The 17,050-nt window shown below is 35.8% G+C and overlaps 1 protein-coding gene and 1 long non-coding RNA gene across 6 annotated transcripts in view; one reads left to right on the forward strand and one right to left on the reverse strand.

Annotated features, from left to right (window-relative positions):
• Positions 1 to 3,840, reverse strand: LOC126811529 (uncharacterized). Its single transcript, XR_007675625.1, has 2 exons — positions 3,504 to 3,840; positions 1 to 169 (listed from the first exon to the last, which is right to left on the reverse strand). It is a non-coding gene; the product is annotated as an uncharacterized LOC126811529 (long non-coding RNA).
• Positions 3,831 to 17,050, forward strand: part of LOC126811519 (CCR4-NOT transcription complex subunit 2) — a 27,755-nt gene continuing 14,535 nt past the window's right edge. For 4 of the 5 annotated variants that reach the window (XM_050537202.2, XM_050537204.2, XM_050537203.2 and 1 more), the window contains exons 1-7: positions 3,831 to 3,955; positions 6,515 to 6,571; positions 7,657 to 7,689; positions 10,006 to 10,111; positions 11,696 to 11,773; positions 12,309 to 12,411; positions 16,019 to 16,148. In XM_050537202.2, the coding sequence (XP_050393159.1) occupies positions 6,534 to 6,571; positions 7,657 to 7,689; positions 10,006 to 10,111; positions 11,696 to 11,773; positions 12,309 to 12,411; positions 16,019 to 16,148 (488 nt within the window). In that variant the 5' untranslated portion in view covers positions 3,831 to 3,955; positions 6,515 to 6,533. The remainder of the gene's footprint in view (positions 3,956 to 6,514; positions 6,572 to 7,656; positions 7,690 to 10,005; positions 10,112 to 11,695; positions 11,774 to 12,308; positions 12,412 to 16,018; positions 16,149 to 17,050) is intronic. The other variant, XM_050537206.2, reaches the window with a different exon arrangement.

Raw genomic sequence — 17,050 nt, forward strand, 5'->3', positions numbered from 1 at the left:
TTCTTCTTGTTATAACATTTATTCAGTACGGTAGACTACAATTCATAAATATGTCATTTTATTTCTTCCTTGATTCATCTAAGTCCACTGGCGTTGCACGGGCTGGACAATCACCTATAAACATCCATAAAACGCAATTATTTGTTAATTTCATCTTTAAATATTGCACCTGCAAATACAAAATAATGAGCAACATTACACATTTTTAAGGATAATTATTCTCCGTCCATTTTTATACAATAAACCTTAAATTCTTGTAGATTGTTTGTGCCTTTATTGAAAATACAGACACCGAATCCCTGTTTAATTGTCATTTGTTTATTTGAAGCTTGGTAGTGTAAACAGATATATCCTCGTTCATAACCAAGAGAAAAATAGAGAAAACGACATTTTGTATATATGGTAACATACGACATGTGAAAATGTCCGTATTCTAGGAAACTATTTATCTTACAATACCAAACCAGAAACATTGTAAAACGCCTTTACTTATACTTTTGTTGATCACAAAATCGATAAAATACAAACCTAATCCAATTTCGTTCCTGTAGAACTAAAAAGGCAGGGATCTTTTGAAATGGTTCTGTCTGTCTGATCAGCTCGCCCGTACGCCCGTACTATACCCATGATATATCATATTTCATTGCCAACCACATGTTTTATCTGCCAGCCATATATTTCATCTGCTACACATATATTGCATTTCCAACTGTGTGTTTTATTTGACACCAGTATGTTTTAATTTAATATCCACCCATATATTACAATTCGAATCGCGTGTTTTATTTGCCAACCGTATATTTCATTTGCCACCCACATATTTTATTTGTCACTCGTATATTTCATTTATATTTCACTAGAAGAATGCCCGGCTTCGCTCGGGGGTCATAACCCCGAAACCGGAAGTGGTAGACTAACGCCACCTGGCCTATGTTACTCCCCGGTCCGAGCTACCCCTATACCCCAAATTTCAGACTCGGGGCAGACCTAGTGTAGCCGCCAACCCCGAACTGACAGACAGACAGACACACGACAGTCACAAATATTAGTATAGAAGATTTCCAATCGCGTGTTTTATTTGCCAGGCGTATATTTTATTTACCACTGATGTCTTCCATTTGCCATCCGCCGTAAATTTCATTTACTACTCATATTATGTTTTATTTCCCACCGCATGGTTTATTTAAATGTATAATTCATTTACAAAACTACCAACATAGGTGTTCGAGAAATTCGATTTTTTTTTCAGTCAGACGGGTAAATAAAGTAAAACAATTTTTTTTTGGGGGGGGGGGGGTAAATAATGTGTTATAGTAAAATTCGAGTGATAATAAAACATTAATTTTAATTGAATACGGCGACTTTGTACTGTGTTTGCTGTGGATTTATACATTTTGTCGCTACACACTGTTTTGCGACATTTTTGGGTCATAGATCATTATTTGTTTCATCATCTTTTGGGGATTCGTAATTTTTTTAAATTGACATAAGCAACGAAATTGTTTTCGGGAATCATCATTATTTGTTCGGGAGACCGGCTTCCCTGGCCGCGGCTCTGTGGATATTTATCGGGCATCATCATAATTTGTTTCGGCTATTTCCTATCCGAATAAACAGCGTCCTTGTCAGGCCCTGCATCCTGCGCCACTGACAAGGAGAAATCACGCCAGAAAATCCAAAATAATTATCTAGGCCAACGCCGGGAGCGATCCCGTGAACTCCAGGCTATATAGCGAGATAAGGCTAGGTCTCACCTAGTTCGGACATCTAGTTTCATTATGTATAACAATCGTTGTTAAACTAAATCGGGGAGATTTCGATTTGACAGTTTTTACGTATTTTTGAAACAGGTTTCGAAGTGTTTTGGTTCTGTTATGCAAGATCTTTTTCGACGTTCCAAAGTAAATGTACGGTGTTAAGACCACCTAAAGATAAGTTTTAAATGTTCCTTTTATTAATTAGAACAGGTGTCGCTTTAGTTTTTATATTTTACGCCGACATTTTATTGCTTTAAATCTTCCTAGTGCAAAAACGGAAAATTTGACCTTTTGGCCCCCGGGAGCACAAAGAACAAAGGTGAATTTAGCAAGTTAACATTTTTACTGAAAGGTTGATTACTTTCGATTATTTTCAGCATGTTTTCATGATACAAGAATGGCTGCGCATTCATTTTCAGTGCAAATGACCGCATTTGACCTTTGATCCCGAATATCTCGAAAACGCCCCAGCTGCCCAACGGCGGACTGTTTACCACTCGGCATCGTATTCTACGCAAAATTTTACTCTAGAAAAGTTTGGTCTGGTTTTGTGCCCATTTGATGGACAGTGGACACCCCCAGCATTGAGCCACCGGTCGACTATAGTCTATAGGCCTATTATTAAATAATTGAACATTATTCGATACCCGTGTCTTTTCTTTTATGCCATTCGTTTTTATTTCATTTTTTATCCGCAGGCTTGTGTGTCGAATCAGCGGTTGTTGTAGGCCTAATAGGCTATAGTTATTTTCGCATTTTTTACAGCGACGAAAATGATGTAGGCCTATATTCATTTTTTTTGGACAAAGTTAAATTATTTTAAGTGTTTGGTAGCATTACCCTTCGACCAGGCATTGTGAAAGGACAGGGAATTTCGATTTTTTTTTTTCAGAAAATGATGGCGAATATCCAAGTCTACAGGATTCTTCAAGGAAAAGATATTGTTGTTAATGAAGAAATGCTAAAAGTAACCACTGAGAAGAGAACAAGAGGGCACAACTTTAAACTAGAAAAGCGTCATTCTACTTTCTAGATTAGACGTACGGAAAAACAATTTCTCAAACAGAGTCATAAACAATTGGAATTCATTACCATACTACATTGTCAATGCTGAAACCCTGAACTAATTCAAATCACACCTGAATCAATTTTGGAAAAATGAAAAAACTAAGTTCAACCCAAGCTGCTATTAGCACAACTCCTGATATTATTTAGACCAAACACTTAAGAAAATTTTTTATTTAAAGCTACAATTTCATATTTTTAAGTTATATTTTTAAAATTTATTAAAATAAGGCCTTAAAATAGATGGTATCCATAAACAATCCTACCTTGTTAAAGAATAATCCTATTAATCCTATAATTCACTATTGCCAACTGAGAAATTGGCAAATATATCATTTTCAGCTTCAAATTCAAACGTTTGAACATGGCTATTCAATGGAGGTCAAAGGAAAACAAGGGGGGTAATTGTGTTATTATTTCTCGTGTCAATGATTTTTAAGGGTGGGGAATAATGCCCATGATCGTATAATAGTGAGTTGATAACCTATTGAGCAAAAGACATAGAAATAATTATGTTTTGACTTACTTAGAAAATATGAATTTCTCGCTTTAAGACAAGATCTAGCTCAAACATGCGCAAACCTATCAATGCTAGAAGTAATAAGGGTGGTCAACAAGCCATAGAGGCTTAATGGTAGACCGAAGAAAAAGTATAAAAGGTATATAAAAGGTATCCTCTACCTTAAATTTTTTGTAGCAAAAAATACCCCCGACTACCCAAGTTGGGGCGTCGAAAATGTCTTTGCCCCTGCGGGCTCTGATTCTCTGGCATCGTGATTTTAAATTTTTTGTAACAAAAAAATACCCCCGACCACCCAAGTGGGGGCCTCGAAAATGTCTTTGAGCCCCGATGGCTCTGAGAATCTTTGTACGACATCGTATATAATCGAGTAAATCACCGATTGTTTTCTATGTTAATTTCCCTCCACGCTCATCCAGCAAGGAAACTATAATACGCACTTTAATAGAGGGAGACAACTCCTTACGGGAATAAAACGGTTTTTCCAACGTTGAAGAGTTCCAATTCAATATGGAGAACAAGAAAGAAAAAAGAAGATGAAATTAGTTCGAAAATGTCATAATTCGGCGTTTTTCATTTATCATTTCGATTCATTTTATTAGATATTTGTTAGGTACATCATTTATTTTTAATATTTGCTTTTTATAATTGGCAAATGTTTTACAATGAGACGTAATTTATCCAAACAGATGAGCTATAATTATCAGTTTTCAATCAAGCTAAAAATAAATCCGAGAAGATAATTGAGAATGAACTGACACCAATGACAGTTTATATTTATTTATCTGGCAAACTTTGTATCACAAATTGTGTTATCACTTTCCAAGTATTAATTTAATTTAATGTGTGGATAGCCTGTGTAAAACGTAAGCTGAAATAATATATGAAATGGCCACACAGGAAGTCTTTTCTTAAGCATTGCACGATTGTAGCGTGATACTAGTAATACAAAATACTAAAGAGTCGGAAACTTCTGTTTCCTGCCTTGTGAGTCTTAAGTAGATCTATTATCGATGAATGTTGGCCAACCACTGTCAAAAATATTCAGCTTTATTTTGGGGAGACTTTCCAGTTTCTCAGTGTATTTTGTGTTTCTTTCACTGCTCGGATTTTGAAACAATAAACCTGCACATGTAGGCTATATTCTGAAAGTTGATTTGCAATGTAGGCATAACCATGCTATTAGAAATTTTTGGTATTACCAAATAATGTAGGCCTAATCATACAAGTAGAAGGTATTGGTATTACCAAATGAGAATTTATATGCCAAATGGTGTTGTGCAAACTTCAACTTTTGTTATTGCAAATACACTAGCGTTCTTTGCCCTATGTTTTGGACACCAAAATGCCTCTTATACACGGCAAAATTTCATGACTTTTTGGCACAGTTTTGCTGTTTTCTTAAATCAACTTTTTATGAAGTCTCTGGTAATTTATAATAAATGATGAGTACGCTTGATGGAAGAAGGACCGACGTGGGGTAATGGTAATGGAATGTAGTAATCGTTACATTATATTTTTTAAGTGATTACCGGGCAATGGAAGATTTCAAAAGGAATGAGTAATGGAAATGTAATCAGAATTGACAAAGTCTTTATTGTCGGTTTTTGCGTTTAATCAGCAGATCAGATTCAAATCCAATGACTATTGTTGAAACTACTATTCGGTTATCCGTTAACGGATACAAAATAAGGGTTATCCGAATCATTTTACTATCTGTTACAGTCTTCTGACATTCCTTATGCTCTGTATTTAGCCATTTTTACATCCGATTACTTTGAAATTTTCCCCAATGCTATTAATCACGTACGCAGCTTTGAGCATAAATGTTAATATCACGTGTATTATTTAGCGATAGTAACTAATAAAAATATTAATACAGTGCAACGAAAACAGTAGTCTTAATAAAAAAATATTCATTCATTCCTTGCGCTGGTTTACGCTAGATAGAAGCTACTTCTTGGGTTACGGGATACAAGTTAACACTGTGTTTAGACTTCCCGCAATGAAATTTATTCATAACGACCTAGGTCACGTATATTCTCACTTACTGATTGGATCAATAGCAGATTATCAGAATGAGGCAAACGACCTTGGCGGAATAAATGTTAGATGTTTTTATTTTACTTTTTTCATTCGTGTTGATTGAGCAAAAATGATAAGTGGGAGGGCCGCGGCACGCGGATTACAGGAGTAGTTATACACAAATTTATTCACCTCATTGATTTTTTGGGATATCATGGATAGTCTTAATAATTGCGGCTAAAGGTAGGCACGCTTTTTTCTTCGCGGCTCAAACAATTTGCAAATCGAAAGTAAGATTTCATACTCGGCATACACAGACACTCATAAACATTGAAATAAGTAAGAAATTTTGAGTATATGAACTTTTGATGTGATTTTGTTCAAGAATTTCACGTTTCCGAATTATCCGAATAGTATTCGGATAGCAAACAAAAGTATTCGGATCACAAATCTCGATCCAATTTTCAACACTACCAATGACAATTGGACACATAAGATGGCGTTGAGAGTTGATCATGGTCTTTTCATGTTAATAAAATGTCTAATTAAATACTAATAGTTTATATAACATTTCAGGCCTAAAGAAAGGCCTGCAATGCAATTTGGCAGATTTACCTCTTGTATAATGCATGTTTAAGTGTATCTGGCACAAATCTAATTCATTGGAATTTAAAAAAAACAAAATTGAAATCAGTTTTAACAAATTACAATTAGAAGGCATACACTGCATAGTGTATGTTCATGTGGGAAGTAAAACTCAATTTCATTTTATTTTGGGTATTAATATGAAGTGAACCTGACATGATTTTCTTTTTAACTCCTGGTCCATTTCGTTCTATTTTATAAAAATAGTTTAATATTTTGGGTATTAATATCAAGTGAACCTGGCCTATTTTCAAATAACACACTATTTATGGATAACAATTACTATGGTTTATTTCACTGCGACGTTTCAACAAGATTTATGCTTGATAACGACTCGTGAAATCTTGTTGAAACGTCGCGGTGAAATATACCATAGTAATTGTTATCCATAAATAGTGTGTTATTTGATTATGTCCCAATTACTACATGCCATTCAAAGAATATATCCTGGCCTATTTCATTCGATTTTATAAAAAAAAAAGGTTTTGATATTTATTTCTAGGTAAAAGTTTTCGTGTAGAATGGCTTTTTCTGCTAGTAACAGTAATATATCCGGCCAGTAAGTAAATTTTATAAAATTTTATGGGTGGGTGGAGGGGGGAAGTATGGTAGCGATTGGATAACAAGGTTATGAGATGGGGGGTGGGCGGGAAGTAACGTAGCGATTGGATAACAAGGTAATGAGATTGATATCTTCCTTGTAGCCCTGATGGCGCGGTGAATAAGGCACAATCTTACTAACCAGGAATGTCTCCTCGTGTTTCTGTCTGGTTTCCTCATGTCAGTGGTGCCGGACGGAGGGGATGACAAGGAAGAGTGCTAGCCATCCGGATGGGCCGGAAAAAACGATTTCTCAAGTACAAGAATCCTTGACAGGTTAAATTTGACGGAGTAGGCTAAAAGTTCTCTGATAGCTTGCTGCATGGCGTAAACCTGTCTTCATGGCCCGGTTGGTTCAGGAGAGTGTTTACTCCATTGCTGTTTATTTTATGAGTAAACAGTAAGCGTACCAAATAATACTGTTTATTTTATCAGTAAACAGTAAGCTTACCAAATAATCCTGTTTATTTTATTAATAAACAGTAAACCTGTTATAACAATGCTGTTTATTTTATCAGTAAACCTATATTATAAAAATGCTGTTTAATTTATTAGTAAACAGTAAACCTATTATAACAACACTTTTTATTTTATCAGTAAACCTATATTGTAAAAATGCTGTTTATTTTATCAGTAAACCTATTATAACAATGCTGTTTATTTTATCAGTAAACAGCAAACCTGTTATAACAATGCTGTTTATTTTATCAGTAAACCTATTATAACAATGCTGTTTATTTTATCAGTAAACAGTAAACCTATTATAACAATGCTATTTATTTTATCAGAAAACCTATATTATAACAATGCTGTTTATTTAATAAGTAAACAGTAAACCTATTATAAAATGCTGTTTATTTTATCAGTAAACAGTAAACCTATTAAAACATTGCTGTTTATTTGATCAATAAACAGTACACCTATTATAACAGTGCTGTTTATTATTAGTAAACAGTAAACCTATATTATAAAAATGCTGTTTATTTTATCAGTAAACAGTAAACCTATATTATAACAATACCATTTTATTTTATTACTCTCAAGGCTGGCCAATGATGCTATGTCCTGGAACAGCCAGTGAGTATAATTTATGAAGCAAATTTAAAAACTTGTTTCTAATCCGTTTTTTCTAATTCATAACCTATGACAAAATTTAAAAAAAAAAAAAATCACCACAGTCAGTAAAACAGCTAACTGTGGGCTGTTTTAAGTCGCTACTCAAAACATTCTTGTTAAAAACCCTGATCTTTAAACAACCAACAAAGCCCTAGAAACAGTTCTTCACTATTAACATGCTTTATATAAATTACGGTACATGTATTATTATTATTATTACCGTATTATTATTATTATTATTACAGTATTATTATTATTATTACTGTATTATTATTATCATTACCGTATTATTATTTACCCATATCATTATTAATAATATTATTTACGAATATTTGCAGCTCTTAAAGTTGTATATCTGTTGTTATAATATCAAAATGTTATGGGCAGGGTTGGGCGACTGAATGGTCTATTGCATATGCTTTAGATCTTAAGGTCTCTCATGGAGTCAACTTGCATGGTTTCGATCCGACAATTGTACGTAGGACTGCAACGATACGCTAATCTCACAATACGGTATGTATCATGAGCTGGACTTTAGGATACGATACATATCACAGTTTGGACCGCACCATACAATATCACAGTATTTTTCTTTCCAAATGTACTTACAAAAATAGAAACAAGTACATAATATTCAATGGCGACACATCACTTTATTAGCCACGGCTTTTCCATCTGGCATTTTTAATCCAAAATAATCTCATATCCGTGATTTGTGCTCGCTTGAGACAAATGTTTCATTGTCAGAAGCCATCTTTCCTCCTTGTCATGATAGTTGAGTATCAGAAGATTTATCGTTGCAGCCCTAATTGTACGTAACAAGGTGTAAGGTCAACTGCTGAACCTCATGGTTTTTTTTCCAGATCCTCTGGTTTTCTCCGAGTCCTCTGGTTTCCTTACACCTTACACTGCTAAAGTCCCCTACACACAAGTGATTTATTGAAATGAAACTGTACTATATGTTCGCCAGAAATTACCTGGTTGTTTCATGGATTGTCATTGAATCAAGTGGCGTGATTTCCGATTCCCCGCTTGAACGTGACTAGAAGTTTGGTTTTTCTCCAGATGGTCAAGTTTCCTCCCACTGCTAAAGACCCCTATGCTCAAGAGAGTTATTGAAATGAAATTATACCATATGTTAGTCCTGGCTGGTTGTTCCCTGAACCTTAATAGCTGTGTTGTAGTGTAAATGTGTTGCTAGGGGTGAGGCATGTTCCATGAACCTCAACGATTTGTAGCGATGTTGTGGTCTAAATGTCTAGGGGTCAGGGGTGTTCCACAGTGTTGTAATAATGTCATAGTTTTCAAGTCTAACTAGGATGCAGTGGTGTTCCTGGTTCCGTGGTCAATAGCAGTAGTGTTGTAGTACAATGTATGTCCTTTTGTTTAAATGTCTAGCCATTAGTAAGTGCAAGAGGATCACACCACACATTAACAATTAGGGGAGTCACAGTGTTTAAGTTGGTAAGACGCTGGCTCGTTAGCCTGGAGGTTGCGTAAATTGAGTTTTAGTATGTGACAGTTCATCTCTTTAAGTCAGATGGATTAAATATCCCAAGTGTTCCGTCCTATACTATCCTACAGGTGTACTTGACAAACAGCTAATAAAACTAAATAGCAATTCTGTGACAGACACCCTGACAAGGCTTGAAATTATCTAAGACAGCTGCCTGTTTTCAGGGCTTGAAAATGTCAAAATAATAAATACTGTCTAGAGTGTTTTTCTATCTACATGTGTGGAGGTTGGGCGGTCGATTGGTTAGCGCGTGCATGCTGTATCATAAGGTCTGTCATTGAGTCAACTGGCGTAGTTTCGATTCCCCGGTTGAATGTGACAAGGAGTAGGGTTGCCTGTCCAATCTCGTGGGTCTTCTCCGGGTCCTCCTGTTTCCTCCCACTGCTTAAGACCCTTACACCCAAGTGATTTATTGAAATAAAATTGAACCATGTTTTAGTCCCGAAATGACCTAGTTTGTGTCAACTGGAGGTTACCCCTCCCTCCCTCTCTCTCTCTCTCTCTCTCTCTCTCTCTCTTTAATAAACTGATGGTAGATAAATGTAGAGCCTTAAAATGCCATGTCTGTTTTAAGTGGTTTCGGCACACGTTTCTTTGACAAAATAAAACACTAAAATGAATCCCCTTGAATCAAATTTTTTTGAAGGAAACCAGAATATTTTGTTTTCTATTGCCTAATTTTTATTCTGCCATTTTGGATTTTAAATTAGTCAATATTGTATTTTTAAATTACATGCCTTTTGTTGTTTTTTGTTTCATAGATACAACATGACAAGAATGAATAAAAATGAAAGTCTGCCTGCTGCTGCCAGAAAGGCAAATGTTGGTGGAATGCAGATGCCACTTCCCCAACGCTCAAGAAAAACAGTAAGGGATATTGATATACTTAGCACTTGTATACACGCATATGTTGTCATCACTACCCCTGTCAGATTCGAATTCTACAAAAAAATACAGTGATTATGTTAACCCTTTAGACTGCCCCAAACTTCCCTAGATAAGGATTCCTTAGACCACCCCATCAAGTTGACAGGTTTTACAGTGGGACGTGTAGATAGGTTTTACAGTGGTACATACAGACAGGTTTTACAGTGGTACATACAGACAGGTTTTACAGTGGGACATACAGATAGGTTTTACAGTGGGACATACAGATAGGTTTTACAGTGAGACATATAGATAGGTTTTACAGTGGGACATATAGATAGGTTTTTCAGTGGGACATATAGATAGGTTTTACAGTGGGGCATACAGATAGGTTTTACAGTGGGACATATAGATAAGTTTGACAGTGGGGCATATAGATAGATTTGACAGTGAGACATACAGATAGGTTTTACAGTGAGACATATAGATAGGTTTTACAGTGGGACATATAGATAGGTTTTTCAGTGGGACATATAGATAGGTTTTACAGTGGGGCATACAGATAGGTTTTACAGTGGGACATATAGATAAGTTTGACAGTGGGGCATATAGATAGATTTGACAGTGGGGCATATAGATAGATTTTACAGTGGGATATATAGATTTTACAGTGGGACATATAGATTTTACAGAGGGACATACAAATAGGTTTTACAGAAAGACATACAGATATGTTTTACAGTGGGGCGTACATATAGGTTTTACAGTGGGACATACAGATAGGTTTCTCAGTGGGACATATAGGTTTTACAGTGGGATATACAGATAGGTTTTACAGTGGGGCATGCAAATATATAGGTTTTACAGTGAGACATATAGATATGTTTTACCGTGGGGTATATAGGACATATAGATAGGTTTTACAGTGGGATATACAGATAGATTTTACTTTAAGACATACAGATAGGTTTTACAGTGAGGCATACAGATAGGTTTTACAGTGAGAAATATAGATAGGTTTTATGGTGTGACATAGAGATAGGTTTTACAGTGGGACATAGAGATAGGTTTTACAGTGAAACATAGCGATAGGTTTTACAGTGGGACATATAGATAGTTTGACAGTGGGACATATAGATAGTTTGACAGTGGGATATACAGATAGATTTTACAGTGGGATATACAGATAGGTTTTACTGTGGTACATACAGATAGGTTTTACAGTGGGGTATATAGATAGGTTTTACAGTGAGACGAACAGGTAGGTTTTACAGTGGGACATACAGATAGGTTTTACAGTGGGACATATAGATAGGTTTTACAGTGGGACATATAGATAGACTTTACAGTGGGACATATAGATAGGTTTTACAGTGGGACATATAGATAGGTTTTACAGTGGGACATATAGATAGATTTTACAGTGAGACATACAGATAGGTTTTACAGTGGGACATATAGGTTTTACAGTGGGACATACAGACAGGTTGTTGGAAAGACCAGAAACAACTTAGAAGAGATTGTGTCTGTATATGAAAGCAACAAGAAAGATGTATATTTTAAGTATTTTGTATTATTTTTCAGGGTTTATTTGGTGAAGATAACGATGACAATGAAACTAGTTTATATTTTAATCAGACCATGTTTCGTCCCGACAGGGAGGTACGTAAATAAATATCTTCTCTTCAGTAAGGAGCTGTAGGGTTGGATGGTCGAATGGTTAGCGTGTGCGCGCTGTATCATAAGGCCGGTCATTGAGTCAACTGGCGTGGTTTCGAATCCCCGGTTGTACGTGACAAGGAGTAGGGTCACCTGTCCAACCTCGTGGGTTTTCTCTGGGTCCTCCGGTTTCCACCCACTGCTAAAGACCCCTACACGCAAGTGAACTGTTGAAATAAAAAATTAAATAACCTGGTTTGTGTTGAGTGGACGTTAAACCCCATTTCTCTCTCTCGTACAACTGGGGATTCAAAACCACGCCAGTTGACTCAATGACAGGCCTTATGATACAGCACGCACACGCTAACCATTCGGCCATCCAACCCCCCATTAGCCGAGTCGGAGCAGAACAGTAGGATGTTAAACCCCATTTGATTTTCATTTAAACTTAGCAATTTTTTTCCGTATCTCAATGAACCCCTGGAAAATGCTTGATCTAGTGAACTCTGAATGAATTATGATTATTTGATTATTACAGATGATGACATCACAGTCGCCGTCATCACAGTTGTCATCAACGGGAGGAGGAGGAGGAGGGGGAGGAGGAGGAGGTGGTTTCAGTGGTAATTTTTACAATCCTGGTAATTATTAGAGTAGAAAGAAAGCAGATTAACAAACGAAATTTTGAAATAACACGCAAATCACCACCATAAAAACATCTTCCGCTGAGCAGTGTTATCTATTGCTCCATTCTTCGGACAATTAATATTAAAAAAAATTCTGTATTCGTGAAAACGGACGTGTAAATATTATTTGGAAATACGAATTACAACTTTTCTGGCTGGACTGAAAAAGTATGAATTTTCAAGTTAAATAAAAGATGTTTTTAGGGTGTTGTTTGTTGGTTTCGTTACTGCTGTAGAATTAGATTTAACAACTTAACAATAGATGTGTGGCTCACGGACTGTCCCAAAATTTCAACACATGTAACTGACGGAACTGGGTGAGGGGGTTGGACGACACTGTAGATAGAAAATGATAATTAAATGTCGGTTATTTTGTCTTAAAGGTCACCAGAAGAGCTTCATACATTTTTTTTTTAAATAATGCAAGTAATTATGTCAACATATCCTTTCCATCAAGTATAACCCGAACCCGAATGTCAATATTACCTGTAACAGGTAAATTTCAACGTTAGTAATTTCTGCCGTTCTCCAAAGTAGTTGTAACTCTCCGTCAACAATCTGGGACGTCATTTTAGTCCTTCTGCTCATATTCTAGTCTATATTTCTATGAGCAGAAGGACTAAATTGGCGTCACAGATTGTTTATTGACAGAAAGTTACGACTATTCACAGGGAACGGCGGAAATTACTAACATTGAAATTTACCTGTTGCAGGTAATATTGCCGTTAGGGTTCGGGTTAAACTTATGGAAAGGATATGTTGACATAATTACTTCCATCATTTAAAAAAAAATTTGAAGCTCTTCCGGTGACCTTTAAACTCACATCAAAATTCCATCTGTTTCTTATTTGACCTTGACCTTGATCACACGTCTCTGTGTCGTTAAAGTATATTTCTCTTTTATTGGATCATAATTTATGTCGACATTTTATTACTCGATTGACGGGGATGGGCCTTTGGTCGAGATATATGTAAGTGTTGAAATTTTGTGACTGTTCCTTATATGGTAAAAATAAGTATGTGTGTTTTTTTATAGTAACGATAGGTGTTTGGGTTATTTCGTCATGTTTCTTGCGAACAGACGAATCTGATATATTTTTAAGTATTGAGAATTATGCGTTTGAAATTTGTGAGAAACGTGGCAACTTCTAGTAACGATACGTGTTTGTTTTGAATAAGTCAGGGCACTTCGGTGAAAAATCGTTCACTTTTTGACAAAAGCATAAAGATTTGTACTTGTGTAATTTTTGATGTCTTCTTGCAAATAAGAGCAGGACACATGCGATCTGACTTTACTTTTGGCAGCCAATTTGGATACAAACTTTAGTGAGATGAACCCTAAAGAATCTGGTGGTGTGGGGTGGGGCGGTGTTATTGTGACCGCTTACAAGGAGATGACGCTTAGAAAGAGTGGTTGCTCGTACAGATTCTACTATACTTTTTATAATCGATAAATAATTTCTTCAGTTGAATGTCCCTCTTTTATATTTATATTAAAGATGCATTATGTAAGATTTAGATAAATAACTGATCGCTTTTGCTATAATAGTTAAAAATTGATAAGAAAAATGAATATATTGAAAATTTCAGTCAAATTACTTTATTCTGGGTGAAGTGATGAGTGTTTGAAATTTTGACAAGATAGTCTTGTTTGTCAAGTACCATTGATACAATAATAAGCATAGTCTTGATTATCCATTTTATATCATTAAATAATTAAATGGTATGGCTGTTCTAATGCATTCAGGGGGGTTGGATGGCTGAATGGTTAGCACGTGCATGGTTTCGATTCCCTGGTTGTACGTGACAAGGAGTAGGGTCGCCTGTCCAACCTCGTGGGTTTTCCTCCGGTTTCCTCCCACTGCTAAAGACCCCTACGCGCGTGCGAATTGTTGAAATAAAATTGAACCATGTGTTAGTCCCGAAATGACCTGGTTTGTGTCGAGTGGACATTAAACCCCATTTCTCTCTCTCTCCTTATTTTCATGTAAAAGGGGTGTTCGACAAGACGATCCAATGTCATCCAATCTTTTTAATTTGATCATAGAACTGTTATTATACGCTCTTACATATAGACGTCTTACATAATGCATCTTTAAAAGAATTATTTTTTTGCATGTCATTACTTATTTCACACTAAATAATTAACACAGCTTTTATATCACCATGACAACAGTTTCACTTTTTACTTCCATTTCGAAGAAAAGAAATACAGGTGTACTATATATGGACCAGGAACAGAGTCAGACATCATCACAGCCATCTTTTAATTATTACATCATATTATAAATAGATATATTTCAATCGATGCACAATTGTTTTAAACCTTGGACAGACGAGCATAATTATTTTTTTGCCAAATTGCCCCAAAAAATCCTCTGTGTGTCCGTTCAAGTTGACGACGATTCTTATCTGCAACCATTCGCTCGATCGTTCGCCCATATCTAGCATGTTAGACATTTTTATAAGTCAATTGGAGACATCATTCATATCACATGATCTCAAAATGGATTTTGTACTAGTCACATGGTCGATGTAATTTACTCGCGGAGAGTTGTTCGCTCTCGAGACGATCACTACATTGTGCCCGTTTGTGTTTGGCTGTAAAAATTGTTGGCAAATTTCAATCGGCGCGATCAGGTGAGAAAATAATCTTGTCTGCCCTTAGCATTAGGAACAAGCATGCCAAGAACTAAAATTGGCGGATACTTTTCGATGAGCGCTACCAGAGAACGAGAAGCGCTTGGGAACCAATTCCTGATCCAAAAATATTCTTTTATTGGTCTTAAATCAGGAACATGTTGCAAACTCTGCATACTTGTTCTTTTGTCATTGATTAACTTTGATTTTTCGATTTGTGACAATTCCAATATGGCTGCAATGATGTCATGATAGGTTTCTGCTTTATACAGTACTCTTGTACTTGTTTTTTTATATTGCATCTTTTTTTTATTTATTTTATTTTTACTGATATTGCATTTTTTTAATTTTTTTTTTATATATACTGATATTGCATTTTTTTTTTTTTACTGATTTTACATTTTAGCTCATTACTGAATTTTCCATGATTTTATTATTTTTTTCTTCTCAGACATCAATCAACAGGGAATTGATGTTAAATTGATCATAACCATATTAGAATTTATCCTTAAATCATATAAATAACATTAATTACAAAAAACACAACTTTATAGATTTACTACAATGTTTCAGTACTTTTACAGGTATCTTTATCAAGTAATCACATTTTTTTGCGTGACATCAATTGGATGGTTGAATGGTTAGCGCGTTGCATTGAAAAAAAATATTGAAATAAAATTGAACCCTATGTTAGTCCCAAAATGACCTAGTTTGTGTCAAGTAGACGTTAAACCCTATTTCTTTCTCTTTCTCAATCTATAAAATTGTGTTTTTTCATTAATAAAAACTTTGATGTTTAGTATTATATGTTTATTACACATACATCGTAAATCTAACTCCTTTGTGATTATTGGTGATTCATTCATAAAAAAAGTTGTTATTTTGAAGAAATGGTAGTCGATGATTATTTTCTATATTTCAGCGTTACCGTTACAACAGCGTGCTATAGGTGGAGGGGGTTTCCCTCGTAATACTTCTGGTCACATGACACCAACAAGTTTAAATCCTAATTTTCCCATCGGAATGCCCCAACAACAGCATTCTCCTAATAGGTGGGTACAACTAAAATATTAAATTGAAATCAGTAATCCTACAATATTATGAAAGTTTAATACCTTAAAGGCATGTATATCAGTCCCAAAATTGTTCAGTTCCCTTCAGTAAGTGGGGGGGTGGTGGATGGCTGAATAGTTAGCACGTGCGTGTTGTATCATAAAGCCTGTCATTGAGTCAATTGGCATGGATTTGATTCTCTGGTTCTACGTGACAAGGAGTAGGGTCGCTTGTCCAACCTCGTTGGGTTTTCTCTGAGTCCTTCTGTTTCCTCCCACTTCTAAAGACCCCTACACGCAAGCAAATTATTGAAATAAAATTGTAACATATGTTAGTCCCAAAATGACCTGGTTTGTGTCGCGTGGACGTTAAACCCCATTTCTCTCTCTCTCTCTCTCCCTTCAGTAAGTACAAACATATGTGGAGCCATGCTGGCGCAGCGATAAGACGCTAACCTGGAGGTTGGGTGTTTGATCCCTGCATTGGAAGAGAAAGTTCATTGGAATTTTTATGTGTGTTTCCCCCATGTCAGTGGTGCAGGACAGAGGGTCTGGCAAGGGACAATGTATAGTCGTGCGGATGGGACAAATAACAGAGCTGCCGTGTATACATTGGCGTGCACGTAAAAGAGCCTTTGGCAGTTGGAATTCGATATAAGAGTAGGCCGTAGTGCCGCTGTCCGGGCAAAATTTCCCTCATAGCACATTGTATGGTGAATGCCCACCTTTATTAGCCCATTCTGAGCAGAACAGTAGGACATTAAACCCCATTTCATTTCATTTCACAAAGAATTTCATAATGAATTGGAAATTTGTCAACATTTGTACTCCTCAACAGACAATATAAAAAATCCAACGCCACCTATAAATGTTGGGGACGGGGGTTGGATGGCCGAATGGTT

Source organism: Patella vulgata, chromosome 2 (genome assembly GCF_932274485.2).
Source record: "Patella vulgata chromosome 2, xgPatVulg1.2, whole genome shotgun sequence".
Taxonomy (NCBI): Eukaryota; Metazoa; Mollusca; class Gastropoda; family Patellidae; genus Patella; species Patella vulgata.